General features: G+C 43.1%; 1 protein-coding gene across 7 annotated transcripts in view; it reads left to right on the top strand.

The window, feature by feature from the left end:
* Positions 1 to 17,533, top strand: part of DENND5B (DENN domain containing 5B) — a 116,352-nt gene extending 98,819 nt beyond the window's left edge. For all 7 annotated transcript variants that reach the window (XM_061444830.1, XM_061444832.1, XM_061444833.1 and 4 more), the window contains 9 exons: positions 2,708 to 2,836; positions 4,090 to 4,211; positions 6,413 to 6,558; positions 8,222 to 8,340; positions 9,476 to 9,663; positions 11,316 to 11,398; positions 11,564 to 11,690; positions 12,475 to 12,649; positions 13,584 to 17,533. In XM_061444830.1, the coding sequence (XP_061300814.1) occupies positions 2,708 to 2,836; positions 4,090 to 4,211; positions 6,413 to 6,558; positions 8,222 to 8,340; positions 9,476 to 9,663; positions 11,316 to 11,398; positions 11,564 to 11,690; positions 12,475 to 12,649; positions 13,584 to 13,767 (1,273 nt within the window). In that variant the 3' untranslated portion in view covers positions 13,768 to 17,533. The remainder of the gene's footprint in view (positions 1 to 2,707; positions 2,837 to 4,089; positions 4,212 to 6,412; positions 6,559 to 8,221; positions 8,341 to 9,475; positions 9,664 to 11,315; positions 11,399 to 11,563; positions 11,691 to 12,474; positions 12,650 to 13,583) is intronic.
* Positions 17,534 to 18,013: the final 480 nt, after the last annotated feature.

The following is an 18,013-nucleotide window of genomic DNA, read 5'->3' as shown; positions in this document are numbered from 1 at the left end:
CGAGCTTGCAGGAGAGGATGTGGGCCCCAGGTGCTGGGCCCACAGCAGTCATGCTTAACCTGCTGCAGTTAAAAGAAGCTGTGTTAGAAAGGATCTGCTACCTACAAGGGACGAGCTAGTGGAGCTTGTTTCTGACTGCACTGCAATGGGGAACATGAACACCATCCTCAGGGCCATGGTGATATTGAGCAGCTGTAGCCTCTTCTGTCAGCACAGCTATTTGCAGAGGGTATGTCTCACCATTCCCCAGGCTTACATTTGACAGGGTAAATAGATTTTTCTTTATTGCTAATGGGATTAAAAGCAAGTCCCAACCTAGGGAGTTGCATGGAAATTGCTGTTCAGTACCCTGACAAGAAGAGTTTGCTGTGCAGTGGTGAGCAAACAGTGCTAATGCTTAGGTCACTGATAAAAATAGAGCTGTTCTGACTCTCAGAACTGAGGGTGAAATAAATTTGAGTTCCCGAATGCTCTGTTCTGTTAAACTCTGCTTTGCTGACACCAAGACTGATAACTGAATCTTTTTTATGTCTCTGTCAATCTGCATGGTTGCAGAGCCTTATTTTTCCCAAATGCACAGTTATTGCCAATCTGGTCAGAACCAGATATGGGTAATGAAGAGGTACAGAGCATGCATGGAATGAGGTTGAGTCCATCTGTATTTGAATCTTCTCACAGCAAAATAACATATTCTACTCAGTGTTTCATCTTAGATGTAATTCAAGCGGAGCACTGGGGGGGAAGGTGTGGGAGGGAGATGGTAGTCTGTGCTTTGATCTTCCCATCTCAAAAGACTTGAAATGTCTGAGTGTCTCAATGGATGTAGCTGAGTGTAGTGCGCATCCTGTTTCTCAAGGACTCATGTGCCCAGCTGTCTGGGCCAGAAGGTCGAGTGCTGGCTGCGAAGCTCTGAGCCAGGAAGGGCTTTCCAGAGCCAGGAGCAAGGTTCTCAGCAGGGATTCAGCTCACAGGCATTGCTGCTGACAGAGGGAGGCTGCCAAGCTTGCTTATAAAGGGCAAGGACTAGTACATGAGTGTAATGTGCCCTCCTGCATTTGTTTTACAGGTCAGAAAAAGTCAGTATTTCTCACCTGGTCCATCAAAGATCTATCTGTGTGTCATGTTAGGAAACAGGAGAAAGGTTTCTTTAAAAAGACATCTGGGTTTTTTCCTTTCTTTTTTTTTTTTAGGAGGAGTTTTAAGTAACCTAGGTTTTGCCACTGGCAATCCACCATTAATCTTATTGATTGTTCCTTCTTGATGGTTCTTCTGATATGTACATGAAGCACCGAGCTGTGTGACAGAGACACCTCAGCTTGGATTGCAAGGGTAGGACCTGCGTTTTTAGGATTAGGGTTAGGTCAGCCTGTAGAGAACGGTGTTGCTGAGCTATACCTGGTGTATCCCCTTCATTTGTGCACAGTGAGCTCTTATGTCTGGACAACACTAAGTTTCAGTTTGCAAATTTGCCCTCAAGGTCCTGGTCGTGTTATGGTAAAGAATCTCTATAAACAAGAGAGTGTTTTTCTCAAATAATACAGGGTCCAAATATAACACAAAGCACGTGTTTGGTGTAACAGATGGGGGAAAACACGAGACAGTGAGTCTATGCTAGTGATGTAAAAAGCATCAGTCACAGCATGACTTTGATGGATTTTCTTTGGAGTAAATATTGCCACATTCCCTAACACTCAGCAATGCGTGGAGAGCCTTCAAGGAAGATGCAGGAGTTGGAAAGTAAGTTACAACAGAGATAGTTAAGGCTCAGCTAGTGGTACTTGGAGCCTGCCACAAAGGTTTGGAGGGCTGAACTGCCTGTGCACTTAACATGTAAATTGCATGAAAATGAAGAAATTGCAGCCTTTTCTTTCCTCTATTGGAAAATGTTACTCTTGCTTTTGCTGTTTATTTAACCAGGTTGGGGGGTTTTGCAAGTAACTTCGCCCTGCCAAGGCAGTTCTATTCCTCCTCTAAAGCTCCCTGTGCTCTAAAATTGGGTTTCTGGCATTCTCCAAGCTGAAATAAGGGAAGGTTAAAAAAAGAAAAACAAAACCATAGAAGAAAGCCCCTATGGAACAGTTCCGCTTTCCTACAGACCAAGCATGAGGAGGGCTAGTCAGATTGTCACTTACATGAGGACCTCATATCCCTGAAAAAGTGATACTGCTTATGAGTGCCTGTCACTCAGTTGACCCCAGTCCTCTTTTTCTCAGGTTTTCCATTGCAGCTGCCATCAAGGGGTTTGTTAGAGCCTTCAGAGTAGATTGTGGTTTGAAGAAATGCTTAAGATATGTATTTGTCTTTTGTCCTCCCAAACATACCCATTTGTGTTGACAGCTCGGGGAGCAACTGTGACAATATAACTGGGTCTCACAAGGTAGCTGCTTGTTTAAAGTGTTAGCGGTGTCCATGAGGACTTCTACCTCAGGCAGTGCAAGGATGAGCAGATCTACCCCTGCTCACCTTGGCCAAACAAACACCAGGACACAGAGCAGCTGATACAGGCTGTAGTGTGCCCAGGTTGCACCATGCTGTGCCTGGGAAGGGCTGCCCATATCCCCAGGCCAGTGCTGCAGTGCAGGGCTCTGCAGGGCCCTGCTGAGTGTTTTCCAGTTCAGTTGCTGCATCACACTGGATGTTGCCATTTAAAGCATGTAGAATTTTTATGATTCATCTGTTATTATTATTTCTTTCCCACCTGTTTCAGGCATGTTCAGAACATGAGTGAAATAAAGACCGATGTGGGACGAGCCCGAGCCTGGATAAGGCTTTCTCTGGAGAAGAAGCTTTTGTCTCAGCACCTGAAGCAGCTGCTTTCCAACCAGGCTCTTGCCAAGTAAGCTGGCTCTTTTCTTCAAGCTTCACTTTCAGGTCTTCCCTGAGTGGTGTGTCAAGGTGCTGTGCAGGTTTGGGGTGCAGCCAGGCACCCTGTTTGGATACTGTGGATTCCAGCTAGAAGTGATTTAAAGGCAGAGGTTAGCTGGGAGAGAAGGTTCTGCCCGCCCAGCAGGGCAGAAGTCTGCTCACCTGCATGGAAAGCATCATAATTTTCAGGAAGGAGGCATTAGGTGCTGGTCAGATCAGGGTTTTGACCCAGGCCACTTTGCCACCCTGCAGTTACTGTATCTTGTGCAAATGAAGCAGCAGGCACAGGATTGCCCCTTTTCTCACAGCAGCCCTGTGTTAGGTTGGCTCACCCCCATCCTGACAGCCATGAGCTGGGTTAGAGGCCAGCTCTCCCAGCCACTCAGCTCTGCCTCCTCTTTCAAGAGCAGGCACTGTCCGTGTAGATGTTCCTTGACTTTGTTTTCTCAAAGCAATGCATTTAGAAAAAACAACCAAACAAACAAAACTGTATGAAAAGAAAACATCCTAACTCCTACATGCAGTTCTGGCTCTGTAATGAGTTACATGGCATGATTTATGCCAGAAGTTACCAAATGGGAAGAAAGAGGAGTAGGTAGAGACAATCTCCTCTTGGGTTATCCATTTAAAGGCATGGTGGCAGGCCTGTCTTTTCCTGAAGTTTCATCTACATCTATCTACCTCAGCAGCTTTTTGGGAGTCTGCTGCCTTCAGACTGCAGGCAGTGTTGCAAGCTCTGCCCTTTCTTGCAGCAGGACCAGGTTATCTCCTGGTGTGTCTTTGCACTGCTTTGGGCAGTTGGTGATGTACACTAGGTTCACTGAACTGAAAGAGTGTTGGGAGCGCTGCTGCTGCTTGGTGCCTTCCCTGGTTTGGTGCCTTTTGCTTAGTTTTCTCTGTTGCAGGATTGAGCAGGAGGAAGATTAGGTTATTAGACAAGGCTATTCCACAGTGGGATGATACAGGGAAGAAAGGAGGTTGCTGTATGTTGTTTCAGGTCTGCTGTGGTGGGTAGTGTTAGTTTACATCTGTGCTTTGCAGCAAAACCCAATCCTTTAATGAGATGAACCCTGTAGCCTTGCTATGGTAGCATGGAGCCAAGAGTGATCTGTAAAACACATGTGCAGCAAATGCTCCTGATGGATTTCCAGCAGCTTGTGTTAGCTGGAGAATCTCACTTTTCATGCCTCCCATTAAGATCAACTCTTCATTTGTTTCTACCAGGAAGCTTTACAAGCGTTACGCTTTCCTGCGCTGTGAAGAAGAACGGGAGCAGTTCTTGTATCACCTGCTCTCACTCAATGCTGTGGATTACTTCTGCTTCACAAGCGTCTTCACCACAATCAGTGAGTTGGAGAATCAATTTTTTTCCCCCTGAATAAAAATTAGTTGCTGTCATGATTTGTAAGGGATGATGGTGCTGGTGCTGGGGCCTGAGCTGACGAGCTCTTATCTGGAAACCTTGGTTGTTGCTGCCGGGCTCATGGGTGCTGGGTGTTGCTCTGAGAAACCAGCTGGAGAGCCAAGGTCATGTGGGAGTGCTATGGATAAAAGGATTGCACAAAGGAGAGCAATCAGCACAGAGTGCCCATGTAGGGCTTGATTTTTATCACCCAGTTGTATAGGCTCCTTGATCTTCCCTCCCAGACAAGTACATCCTAATGCTTCTTTCTGGCCTCTGCAGACTGAGGAGGTGGAAGTCTTGGAGGATGAAATACAAGGCACTTTGTGCTCTGATGTATATTTTAAATCTCTTTTTGTCTCTCTTTAAATGCCAAAAAGATTCCCTCTTCTTTCCTGTCTTGTAAGGAGAGCAGAGACTGGATTGAAGTCTGAGAATGAATCTTTGTCTCTCCAGCACCGGGCACTGCAGAGAAGGCAGGACCCCATTAAATGACCTAATTATTTGGACTGACTTGGCGGCCCGTACTCTTCATTTCGCTGCCTGCTCAGAGTGAAGTGAAGCAAGTTTTAGGTGGCTGTCAAAACAGTCACTCATTCTACTTTTTCCCCCCTTAAAGCAATAAATCCCCTCAGAACTAGCACAGCGCAAAGAGATTCACTCATCCTTGATTTACCTTACTTCTGTGGGGCATCCAGCTTGACAGCTTTCCCCTGTAGGATCAGTGCTTGGAATTTGAGGGTATTTTTTGAGTGCAATATCATTATATGGCACGCACAAAAAAGTAAAAAGTCTGCCTTATCTTCCCCAGTCAGAAAGGCAGCTTATGAAATATATGGAGGGTGAGCCTTGCAGAGCTAATGTGCAGTATTTGAGTCAAATCTGAATCAAAATGTGCAGTATTTGAGTCAAATCTGAATCCAGGCGGGTGGCAGTCCCTGTCCCTGTTGAGAATGTTATGGGTGGTGCAGATTTAAAAGCAAATTAATAATATATTTTTTTTTATATAATAACAACACGAAGCAGCAGCATAAAATCATAGAGTTAAAAAAATCACAGTCATAGAATGGTTTGAGTTAGAAGGGATCTTAAAGTTCATCCAGTTCCAATCCCCTGGCTTGGGCAGGGACACCTTCCACTAGACCACGTTGTTCAAAGCCCCCTCCAACCTGGCTTTGCACACTGCCAGGGATGAGGCAGCCATATACATGTATATATTATGACAATGGTGATGAACGGGTTTTGAACGGGTGGACGTCCACGGAGACAGATGGGGCTTGAGGCTTCGGCTGTGCCGTTGCCAGCCGTGCCGACATTTCTGACATTCCTTTTCCCCCCGTAACCTTTCCATTCAGCCGCTGAGCCCGCCGGGCCCCGCCGCAGCCGGGTTTACGCGTTAGCCCGTCAGCCCGCGGCCGGCCGGTCCCTGCGCCGGCCGGACTCTGCGGCAGAGGGAGGCCGGTTCTGCCGCGAGGCTGCAGCTCCACCGTGCGGCGGCACCGGGCCCCTCGCCGAGGCTGCTCGCGGTAACGGTGCCGGCGGGAGCTCCCCAAGAGCTGGGCCGCAGAGCCGCTGCTCCGGCTGTACTGCGGCTGCTGCTGTGACCCTCGGTGAGACGCACGCTGCGTGCTTAGTTCGGCCCCTGTGCGAGGCGTGCCCCTCGTCAGGTTGCTGAGGCATAGGACAAGATTTTAACCTTCAAGGGAGAGCCTGGAGAAGAGAAAGCTGCATGGAGACCTCAGAGCAGCCTTCCGGTATCTGAACTACAAGGACTCTTCATTAGAGACTGTAGTGATAGGACAAGGGCTAATGGGTTCAGACTTAAAACAGAGGAAGTTCAGGTTAGATATGAAGAAGTTCTTTACTGTGAGGGTGGTGAGGTACTGGAATGGGTTGCCCAGAGAAGTGATGAATGCTTCGTCCTTAGCAGCGTTCAAGGCCAGGTTGGATGGGACCTTGGGTGACATGGTCTAGTGGAAGGTGTCCCTGCCCAGGGCAAGGGGTTTGCAACTAGATGATCTTAAGGTCCCTTCTAACCCAAACTGTTCCATGATTCTATAAGAGATGTGGTTTACTCCAGAAATTGTGTTTACTGCAGGAGGGAAAAAGGTCAAGAATAACTTATTTCCCCCATTCTGTTCTTAGTGATCCCTTACAGGTCAGTGATAATTCCCATCAAAAAACTGAGCAATGCAATAACCACATCAAATCCATGGATATGTGTATCAGGGGAACTAGGAGATACAGGTGTAATGCAGATTCCTAAAAACCACCTAGAAATGACATTTGAGGTGAGTACTCACTCTTTGCATTTTACTTTTCAATTTGAAACATGCTTCCAAATAAGTGTTGATTTGCTGAGAGTTTATTTTCTTAAGATCACAGCATTTCAGATGCTGTCCAGGTTTTCAGGGTTGCTGTACGTACAGGTATGTACAGGCTAACAGCACTGCCTGATGATGCTAGATGAAAGTCGAGCATACACTTTTAACTACAGGCTTCACTGCTCTTCTTGTCCCAGCCCAGGCCTCCTCTTCTCACCTAGCCAATATATTTCTATGTCTCATTCCTTTCCACATTTCCTTGCCCAGTTTTCCCTTTCAGCTTTCATTTCTGACTCCTCCTTTCCCTTGCAAGCTGTTTTTACCCTCTTTCAATGCATCTTCCCAGTTAAGCATCACCCAGGTCCCTTTCTACCTCTGATGAGTCCCGAATTTCTTTTCCTCCTTGTCCAGCATTGCTGCTTTCCTTCCAACCAGCCCATTTAACCCCTGAGTTCTTCAACTTCCTGGCCTCAGGTGCTACCCCCTCAAGCCACAGACCTACCCACCATCACTGTGGGCTTCTTCTCCATGCTTGCTGTGGTTTTCTCTGCATTTAACTATACAGCGTTTCCCTCTGCTTTCCCACCCATCAGTTACAGGTTGGCTTAGTGCCACCCAAAGCAGCTGGTACCAGGAATTGAAGGGAAAGGCCTGTCAGGCTCCTGCAGCTCCAGGCTGCATGATGTCCAGTAAGGATTGATTTTTTTTTTTAGGAAAATCTGCTACTAAAATTAAAGTTGTGTCTTTGTGTCTGAAGAACAGTAGACTGTTCTTCAACAATAGTAAAAAGAAAACCTCTTGCCAAATATAGGTAGGTTTTGACAGGGAGAGGATATTTTCATGATACAATGGCTGCCTCTCAGATACCAGTATTTCATAGAAAAGATCCCCAGGCTTGTAGCAAGCAAAATGACATTTAGACATTTCTAAGCACCATAACAAGACTATTCTGGATTATTCCTTTGGCTGAAGTTTTCCAAAATACCAGCTTGAGCAGCCACCCACTATGGAAAATGTCAGCCCAAGCCCAAGCAACGAAAACCAAGGTCTTGAAAGGGAAATGTTTAGGTGACGTTAATAGATGTCGCTGCCAGCCACACCTACAATTACATCTTGCACTGGAATTCACAGTCCCTTGTTTTCCTTGTTCTGTATCTTTATTATAAGAGTCTCATGTTAGTGATTTTTATCTTGCCCAACAATAAGCGAATCAGTCTTTGAAAATAATAGAGGATCTAGGGACTGCTTCATAGTGTAGAGTGAGTCAAGTGAAGGTTAGTATGCTCCAAACGAACTTTTGAAAAGCTGTTTGTACTAAACATCTATTTCTTCTACAAAAGCATGCCTTTTTATCACCTTAGCTCAGAAATACTCAGTGAGTGTTCACAACAAACAAAGATTGTAATCTCTTCACAAGCTTTTAATAGTTTTATTTCAGGTTATTTCTTTTCTCCTGACTTAATTATTCTGCTTTTCAAAATGCTTTGCATGTTTGGTTGAAAATACTTGCTGTATAAATCAAAGGAAACTGAATAAAAACATACATTTGAGACCATATGTGTGCATGTGGTGGTGGTGGGGATGTGGTCTGTTGTTTTTTAAATTAAGTGAAAACTGTTATTCATTTCAGTGCCAGAACTTAGGGAAGCTGACGACCGTTCAGATTGGTCATGACAACTCAGGGCTACTGGCCAAGTGGCTGGTTGATTGTGTCATGGTCAGAAATGAAATAACAGGACACACGTACAAGTAAGCATCAAGTTTTAATTTTCTTTGTCTGAAATTCTTACTTGTTAAATCTAGAGAAAGCAAGAATGTTTTTCATCAGTTGACAGAGCACTGTGGGCTGATTTGGGTACCTGGTAAGGTTGGGCTGGTCTCCCCTACCCCAGTTCTCTCATTTCAGAAGCCCTAGTTGAAGTCAAATAATCTAATTGAGACATGAATGTAGGATTTTCTTTGCACCTCTCTGAGACAGGACAAACAGTATGGATACTGTTGAAGTGATTCATATGCTTGTGTCTAATAATTAAATCTCTCGATTTAAAGTAGTGTGGTAAATTGTGCGCAGATGAACTCTTTAAAACCCCAAGGGATGGATTTACAGTTTAGGGCAAATCTTTTATGTCTTTTTCATTTTAAAGATATTCAAATGTCTAAGTACTGTACAAATGTACAGAAAGTCAGATTGCAAGAAAATAAAAGGGTTTGATGATTTCTCGATCTTCTGTTGAGTTCATACCTCTTGTATTGAAATGATCTCCTAATTCACCATCGGTGTTACAAAGCATCTGGCTAAGCAGACTTAGGTTTTTTTATCTAAATGTAGATTTGAAAAGGTATAATTCAGAAAGATGAGCTCAGGGTTGGCCACAGGGGGAAAGTATAAGGAAACTGGGTACAAAGACTGGGGGTATGGACATGTTCATGGCTTTCATTAGGAATGTGGATTGGGTCAAAACATACAGCAGTAGAATGTGCTGTATGAGATTTGAGTATGAGGAAACGTCACAGCTTCAACTGGGTGGGAACTCTGTGAGGGAATTTAGTTGTTAATCATGACAGTATTTTTAAAGGCAGAATATCACTTCTGGTTGCAAGTCTAAAAGAACCTGGCAGAAATCAAGATGTGGACCATAAAATATACGTATGATGCTTTGTTGTCCTGGGCTTTCATGCACTCTTTGCATATTTCCCTTTTCCTAAGGATGATTGGTTCTGCAGGGAATGCTGCCTGTTGAGCTCTGGTTTGTGAAGTTTCTGGCTACAAAATATTTCCTGCCTGTTAGCAGTGTTCATTGGGCGCGAGCTGTTCCTCTAGCTTTGAGATGAAGCTAGAGTGCTTGCATGGCTGACCTGTGCTTGTCTTGGGTGTGTGTGGCAGGTTTCCCTGTGGGAGATGGCTGGGGAAAGGTGTTGATGATGGCAGCCTGGAGCGAATACTCATTGGAGAGCTGGTGTCCTCCACATCTGATGAAGAGCTGGGGAAGCAGTGCCGTACCCCACCGCAGCAGAAATCTCCTACCACAGCTCGACGGCTTAGCATCACTTCCCTCACAGGGAAGAACAACAGTAAGTCCTTTCTTTTCTCCCCGGGGCCCTAGACAAGGGGGTAACAATGGCTGAGAAATAAAGCTGTTGTGAACAGGATTGCTCCTATTAAAAAGAGGCTTGGTGCAGAGGAATAGCTGCAAGCTGATGAGTTTTTCCTGCCCTAGTTTGTGAGTCTGCAGCTTGTTCTGTGACTGCACACACTGCCTTTTTCAATGTCCCCCATTTGACAGTTGAGAGATAATAATCTCTTTCCTTGGAGCACAGAGATGTGAGATGAAGGAGGAGGAGGCAGCAGAATTTGCAGTAGCTGATGCTGCTCAGCTTCCCAGCTCACTTTGTAGTCAGTGGGAAGACAGTCCTCTCTCAAGGGCAGGTCAGAATTTGATATGGATACTGTGAACTGCCTTCTAGAGGAGCACATCTTTAGGGGGACCCTGGGGGACATCAACTTTGCATTCCTAAAATTAGCTTTTATGAGTAACTGTTGCTGGCTACTGCAGGGCATGGGACTGTAAGGGCCATGTGAGGCATTCTCCACTAAAGCAAACTGATGAGCACAGTGTAGATCCTGTTCATAAATCTGTCCAGCTCCTGTAAACCTAGAGGACATGACTGCTGAAATGTCAGGCTAGGAAAGAGTAGCCTTCAAGGGCAATGCAGTATCTAAAAGCCACCATGGGGCCACTGCAGCTTTTCACACGAGTCCGTATTAGCTGGAGAATTGGGCACCAGAGCATTTCCTTAGGTCTGAGAACACTAAGACCCAGTAATTCATTTGTCTTGAGAGCTAAATGAGGCTCTGTATTAGACCTGCCAAAGAATGTAGAGGTCCTGATGTACTAAAATGATGCTGAAATACTCCATGCTTCCAGAATAACAATTGTAAGGCCAGCTAATAGCAACCTACATATGTCTGAAAAATAAGAAAGGCCTTTTAGAAGAACCATGAAAATCTGGCAAGCATCTGCTTAAAATTAAGTTTTAAAAGTTCAGTCTGTTTTAATAAGAAAGTGAATGAGGACTGGATAATTTTCTGCAGGTAGGTAATTTTCAGCACAGGAAGATGAGATGGTTGCAGGTGGAAGCATAGCATGATTCAATGGTAGAGGCATACAGCTAAACAGATGCAGGGTAGGAATATGGCATACATTTTAACATAGAAGATAACTTATTCTTGGAACTATTAATAAGGAATATTCTCTCCCTGTGGTCCCCCACACTGGTACAATGACTAGAGATGTGTCCAGATACTTTTGGGGGCTCATTAAAACATTGTGGGTTCCAGTCAGAAATTAATGAGTGGTGGGTTTTCTGGCCTCGGTCATGTAGAAGTGAGCCAAATGACTGGGCTACAGCCTTTCAGCCCACATCTCCTCATGTTAGGGTTGCTGTACTCTATGTAATGAGAAAGAAGTGATTAACTCAAATAAAATATTTATCAAGCCAGATCCTTGGGTTGTGCATTTTTAAGTAAGGCAATTTATTTGACCATTCCAGGGTTGCTCATCAGTTGCTTGTAATAAGGCTCAGGATTACACAAGACAAATGATTGCCTGAACTCTGTTAAAGACAAAGAATAATTCCTGCAGTTCAAGCTATGTCATCATGAGAGTTTGATGAATGTTTTAAAGTTGGTATCTTCAGCTAGTATGCTCTCCATCATTCCACAGAACCTAATGCGGGACAGATCCAAGAGGGAATTGGGGAAGCTGTGAACAATATTGTGAAGCACTTTCACAAGCCAGAGAAAGAGGTACTTCCTATTTTTCATTACTTGCCTGGAACCTAAAATCCATGTAAATATTTTTATAATGAGAAATGGAACTGAAGTACTAGTGGAGACTATTAACCTTTAAATTTGAAGGTTCTGGCATGCAAACAAGACAAGTTGTACTTACAGACTCTCCCTTCCTCACAGAGAGGGAGCCTTACCATTCTGCTGTGTGGAGAGAATGGCCTGGTTGCAGCACTGGAGCAGGTCTTTCACCATGGATTCAAATCTGCTCGCATTTTTCATAAGAATGTCTTCATCTGGGATTTCATAGGTAAGGTGGTATGTGATTTGGAGGCAGAAGAAGAAAGATAAGTGCAAAATGACTACTCACACACAGATCTTGGGTTCTCATGAGCTAAGGTGTTATTTGTTCCTGCCTGGCACCTGTTCCAGGTTGCTTGAAGTCAATGAGAAACAAGATAGAAGATGAGAAATACTAAGCTCTGTATAAGGGATGAATGTGAATCTGGGCAGAACCTTAAGAGCACTTCAAATTCTAGTCATTTATTCATAACTGAATGTTCAAACAGCCAATTTTCTGCCCAGAAAGAATGGAGGTTGGGGTAGAGTAGCAGTTGCTGTCAGGGGGAGACGTAGGAAAGGGCAGGGAGGCAAAGGTTTATATTTGTAGTTGTTTGTGAGAACTCTCCTAATCACTACATTGGTCTTCTGTGATGCTTATCTGTATGCCTACATTGTGGTAATTTAAGATGTACTTACTCCCTTAAAACATACAAGTTGAGATACTTAGCCTGAGGGTAAGTGCTTACTCAGAAAAGATGAAAAATCAAAGCTGATGGTATCATTCAGAAAGAAACCACTGACAGGTACTCTGGTGCAACTCCCTGATGTTACCTAACTGTATTAGACATCAACCAGTCCGATGACTGCTGCTATGTAGCAAAGGTGGAGATCATCACCTACCTATGTTCTTGAGAGTGAGGTATCTGTATATAAACTGTCTCAGCAAGTTGTTTTTCTGAGGATTCCCTTGTCTAATTCTATGTCTCAATGAAGTTACATCTCACTGGGTTCTGATTTTCTCCCTACCACAGAGAAAGCTGTTGCTTATTTTGAAACCAGTGACCAGATTGGAGATAATGAGGAGGCCCTTTTGCTTCAGAGATCTTCATGCAAAACCTTCTGTCATTATGTGAATGCCATCAATACTGCTCCAAGGAACATTGGAAAGGATGGCAAATTCCAGATTCTGGTTTGCCTGGGGACAAGGTACCTAATTGCTCTTTGATATATGTGTCCTCTTGCATTAGACTAGAAGAATATTTTTACACCATTGTTATTACCTTTAGTTTTCCATTTTAAGACATCTCACACCCTTCTATTACCCAGTACCTATTAAAGCTGCTTTAGTACTACGTGAAAAATTGGATCAAAGAAGCAGTGTCTAAACTGCTAAAAATGTTTTGAGCTCTTTTATAACTGTTAGCTTGACAGTCATAGGTATGAAGTCTGTCTTGAAACTGTATTTTTGATGAAGTGATGGCTATGTGAATGCAAAATTCCCTTGCAAGAGCTGGTGCATTTCTAAAGCTTCATTAAATCACTTTGCCTATGAAAATGGGATGTCTGTTACAATTTTGACAAAACTATTCTAGTTCAGTCTTTCCTTGCTTTCTGTCTTGCACTTGGGGAGGGAGGTGGGGCTTGGTTATATTTTGGACGGTGGAAGTTGTATGTCTAGAAATAAGTACCATTTTTGTCCTGTCTGTCTGGGTATGTGGGAAATCAGTGGGAAAACAGTCTATTGATTTTGCATGAGCTTTATTTTCTCACTTCCCGATCTGAAAATGTTGCTGAATTCTTCCAAAAGCAATTGTCCAGTTCTGCTGATATCCTTCTATCTTCGTTCCTACAGTATGCTCAGCTATACAAGTATACATGTGTTCCTACATGTATATTCATCCAGTACTCATTTAATATACATGTATATTCATTCAATATACTTGTATTCCTACATGTATGTTCAGCTCGCTGTGTTTTATTAACAAAATCAAGGGTTATGATTACAAAGGAAGCTTCTATGTGGAAACAACATGTATCACCCTCAAAAAGAGCCTGCATATTCTGAGTTGTGTTCTTGGAGAATTTATGTTTGAGATCTGTTTACTTGGTGCTAAAATAATTCTCTTCATCCTCTTCGCAGGGACCACTTGCTCTCTCAGTGGATCCCATTGCTGGCAGAATGCCCGCCCATTACAAGGATGTATGAGGAGAATGCTCTCCTACGGGACCGCATGACTGTCAACTCCCTTATCCGAGTCCTACAGACATTGCAAGATTTCAATATCATCCTAGAAGGATCTCTCATTAAAGGAGTGGATGTTTAGCATGGCTTTGCTGAGAACTTCATTATTCCTTTCCCAAGCAAGCAAACCACAATTGGAGACCTGTCAGGACTTGAACACGATGGTAGTGCACCACTGTAAGGCAAAGCTGCCAGTTGAAATGGGAGTGGGAAGCCCAGTTTGTGCCTGATGGGGACTGTCCTCTAAAGCTGCAGAAAGCTAAGATGCAGTGTTGTAGTTTATTTGAAACAGAAATTTAGTATAAAATAGAGTATTTTCATGTGTTAGATGTGTGTAAATATGCTATCTTCTTTAAGAAATTATACTACTCTAAGAAATTTTTCTTAGACTGAATGTTCTTGTTCTGACTATGAGTAGCTTAAACCCAGGGAAGGACTGGGGGGAGGGAAGGACCGAGGCGGGAAGGGATGCCGCTACTTGCTTGCAAGGAAGAAGCCAATCAATGTGTAAATACAGTGCAAACTCAGCAGGGCTTTTTTCAGGTATTGCAAATTAATACAGCAAATATCCTTATGTAGCCATTGTGATTGTCTCACTCTTGGAAATGTTGTAAGCATATATGCTGTCTTACCCTACTGTACATGGGCTCTCTTAGTTCTTTGTTTGTTCAAAGACTCAAGCCATTCCGTGCATGGAAGTTGTGAGTCGTCATGTTTTTTTTCTGTTAGGTTTTATGTGTCACTTCTGTTGATCTCCAAAAAGGGAGACAAGTGTTGAAACGCTTGAACACTGGCGAGGAGGACTGCTGTCAGCCTCAGAGCCTGAGAGTATGAGAGACCTGTGTAAGGGGTGCTGCTGCAGCCTGAGATGGGAAACGATGGCTTGCTTGAGTCGCTTGGTGTATCCCTTGCCTATCTAGATATTCAGATGATTCTCCCTCGCCCTCAGCCAGTTTGTGTTGTGGATGACTTCTTTTTTCCCCATGTTGAGGAATTTGGTTCATACCAAATTCTTGCTGTACTTGAGAATAATCATTGCTGTAGAGCCACAAACATGGATGTTGCTGTGCTACTGAACTGTATCAGCTGGTTTTGAAATGCTGACAGATTATGAGTCTTCCTTTATCCCACACAATAAGTGTTCCTAGGAAGTACAGGGATCTTTGATTGATACTCTTTCTTTTTTCCTTTTTTTTCCCCTAGATTATTAAAAAAAAAAAAAAAAATGGAGGGGGAAGAAAGCAAAAGGAGGGGAAAAAAGAATCTTACTTTTGTATTTTGTGGCTCTCTCTTTCCAGTTAATGTGTTACTAATACAGTGAGTATATAGAGATACAGCTCTTGAAGAGGAACTGGGATCAACTGAAATCCTGTATACTAAAAATTTAACAAGAGATTACATTAAAATCATCTTGAGGATACCATGCAGCAAATGCAGAGTATGTTTTCTGTCTTATGGATAGGAGTTGGAAGGATCTGAGGGCATAGCTGGCTTCATCTGGTTTTAGGTTTTGGAGCTTAGTTTAAATATAGGTGTTTGTTTCACTTGTTTATTCCCATTTTGTCAGTGGATTTCTGTGGATGTCTCACTGTCAGCTGTGGATTGGGAAAGGCCCTAACTGGTATTGTGAGGTTATTGCCTTGTGCTGTGCTCTCAAGTGGCATTAGGAGGGGAGTGTTGGGCAGTAGCAGGTCTCGATATGGTTTGCACGTGCTGGAGAGAGGAATAAGAGCTAAGAAAAAGGAAAGAGGAAGAAAATTAGGGTTTGCTTTCTCCCCTGCCTTTTGCCAAGCTTCTCTGTTTTCCTGTGATCCTTCTGCTGTCCAGTTCTTACAACAACACTTGCTTTAGTGTAAAAGTTTCACGTCATATTCCCAGCCAGAAGAAAACTCTTATGTGACTTTATTTCATTAACAGGGAGAGGTTTATGCTATAGAAGGGGTTTTTATTTTTAAGAAAGAAGAAAACAACACTGTCAGGGAGTCATTGACTTTTATGAGGGTTCCACTTTTTAATAACCGTTCTTTCCGCCTGGGCTTGTACTTCCTTAAACTGACTAAACTCATCCCAAATACTGTAGACAGCACTGCCATGTCACTGCTGTGGGTGTGAGTAACTAACGTAAAGGCTGTGAATGGTGTCATGAGATAGAAGCCAGAGCCCACGGATGTGCGACATCTCTCTTGCATTTCCAGAAATGTGAAATTTGAGGTGTGAGGCTTTTCAGGGTGGCCAGGCAATTCTGCTTAAAGTCAGCAGAAGATACATGACAACCCTTCAGCAGCAACTGAAAATGTGTCCCTAATACTTAACTCTATCAATAAATTACACATTTAGCACCAGAAACCATGTGGCAGCATTATTTGGTAATGACTACTTAGGATGTTTTGATTTCTATTGCAACTCAGGCCTTTTATGTCTAATTACTGCTATACATGATTTTCTTCAAGCCCAAACCAGTCTAAGTGACTTTCATTTTACTGAAATAACAACCTCTTTAGTCCTTGGATTTCTTTGCAGCATCATCTGCATTTGCTAGCTAGATACTTCTCAAAAGTACACTGCTGCATACTTCTGTAAAGACTATGACTTCAGCAGTCGTAACAGTCATCCGACATGATTCAGTTCAAGTGCAAGCAGGATAAAGTAGAAATACGGGCACCTCTAAAGGTCAAGCATAGATGAATAAACCACACACAGAGAAAAGGGCAATAACTAAATAAAGTGTTTCTTAAGTTAAAACAAGTCAAAACCTGAGAAATTTTCAAATTCAAAACAGGACCTTCCCCCCTTTCAAGCTACATTAAGGAACCTTTAGCCCTTTAACACAACTTCACGTTGGCTTTTTCAGCAAGTATTGACTTGTTTGGTTTTTTCAGGTTTCCCATCATTTGCAATAAAAATTATGTATGCCTAATATTTCCCTGTAGGCAATAAAACACCCTAAGATATGTCGAAAGGGGCAGAGCTGAGTGCCTCAGATTCCTGGAAGACTTCTTATTTGACAACTTTGGAAGTACGATTCTTTGTAGTGAATTTTTATTCTACCCTGTATTTTTTTCCTTAGTAGACCACTTTTGTTTCTTGGAAACCATGAGTTTTCTTCTCTAAGGTTTATAGATACCATTCTACCCATTAGGATGGTGAGAAACCCATCAGGATTCTTCTAAGCTAACACAGTTTTTACTTCAGTGTTAAAGCACCTTCTGTGGTTGAGAAAGGGAAACTTGGAAAAGACCAAAGCTATCTGGTGTCTGCTTTTTTTTAAAGAAGAAAAAATTCTATCCAGTACCCATCTGCAGGTGTCTGAGTTTGCATCGTCCTGTTATACTAACATCCAGCATGATAACTTGAGGGAGTCAAAGAATCAAATGCCTCACTGTGTACAAAATGTGTATTTATAATTCTCTGAAATGAATGAAATTCTACTGTTTAGTGAGAAATCTGCTCATGTTTATTCCGAGTTGGTTTGTGTAATTAGATATCATTGTTCAAAAATGTCTTTTTAGAAGGGTTGCGCAATGGCATATTTGAGAAAATTCCTCTTTTCAGTCAAGTGAAGGTGCGCATCTTAAGGGAAAATATTGTATGTTACACTTGAAATGTACAAATGTGCCCTGTATAGCTTAAAATGATCCTTACATGTCTCCATTAAGTATATTTTGTCTTTACATTATTACTAACTGAATAAGAACTGGATAATTTTCAAGACGACATGAGTAAAAGTATTGTTATATCAAGCACTTTAACATACATACCACAAACTGACATGAGTTTTTCAGGTTTTGAAGTACATTGAAATACAGCTTTTCATGCTAGTCCTTTACAAATAAAACTGTGAGAACAAAGGTTGGTGTCATTTTCTCCTTGCAGATGAACTGAGAGATTCGATTCTCAGACTGAAGAGCTGAACCGAGGCTCCTGGCAGTGGGAACTTGCTGAAGCAAAGAAGGAGAAAGGGAGTGCGAGGGTCTGCTCTCAAAACCTGCCCTTCTGCCTCCCCTGGCACAAAGTCTGACTGTGCCAAGCCTGACCAGCCCTCCATTTTCAAGGCTTAGGTGGAAAGTGTGGCTGATCAAAGGGAAGAATTGGGATTGCAGTGAAGTTTAGCTCTTTCCAGGGTGGCATTTGCTAGGCAGCCTGGGTTGCTCTCCCTTAGTATCTGCATGGGGAAGAGTGGAGAGAAGGGGGTGGGATCCTATTGGCAGCCAAATGGGAAGTGTGAGATTAACTGCCGCTGAGGGTCTCTTTCCTCTCTTGACATGAGTTGCTCTGATATTTAAACTCAGGGTTAAAAAGCTGGAGTGAAACTCATGCCCTCCAGCCTG

The sequence above is a fragment of the Pezoporus flaviventris genome, unplaced genomic scaffold, assembly GCF_033815535.1.
Source record: "Pezoporus flaviventris isolate CSIRO_AGI_PZ_B2104156 unplaced genomic scaffold, CSIRO_AGI_Pfla_v1 ptg000002l, whole genome shotgun sequence".
NCBI classification, from domain to species: domain Eukaryota; kingdom Metazoa; phylum Chordata; class Aves; order Psittaciformes; family Psittacidae; genus Pezoporus; species Pezoporus flaviventris.
The sequence above is the reverse complement of the archived record's forward strand: the minus strand, read 5'-3'. Positions and strand labels throughout refer to the sequence as shown.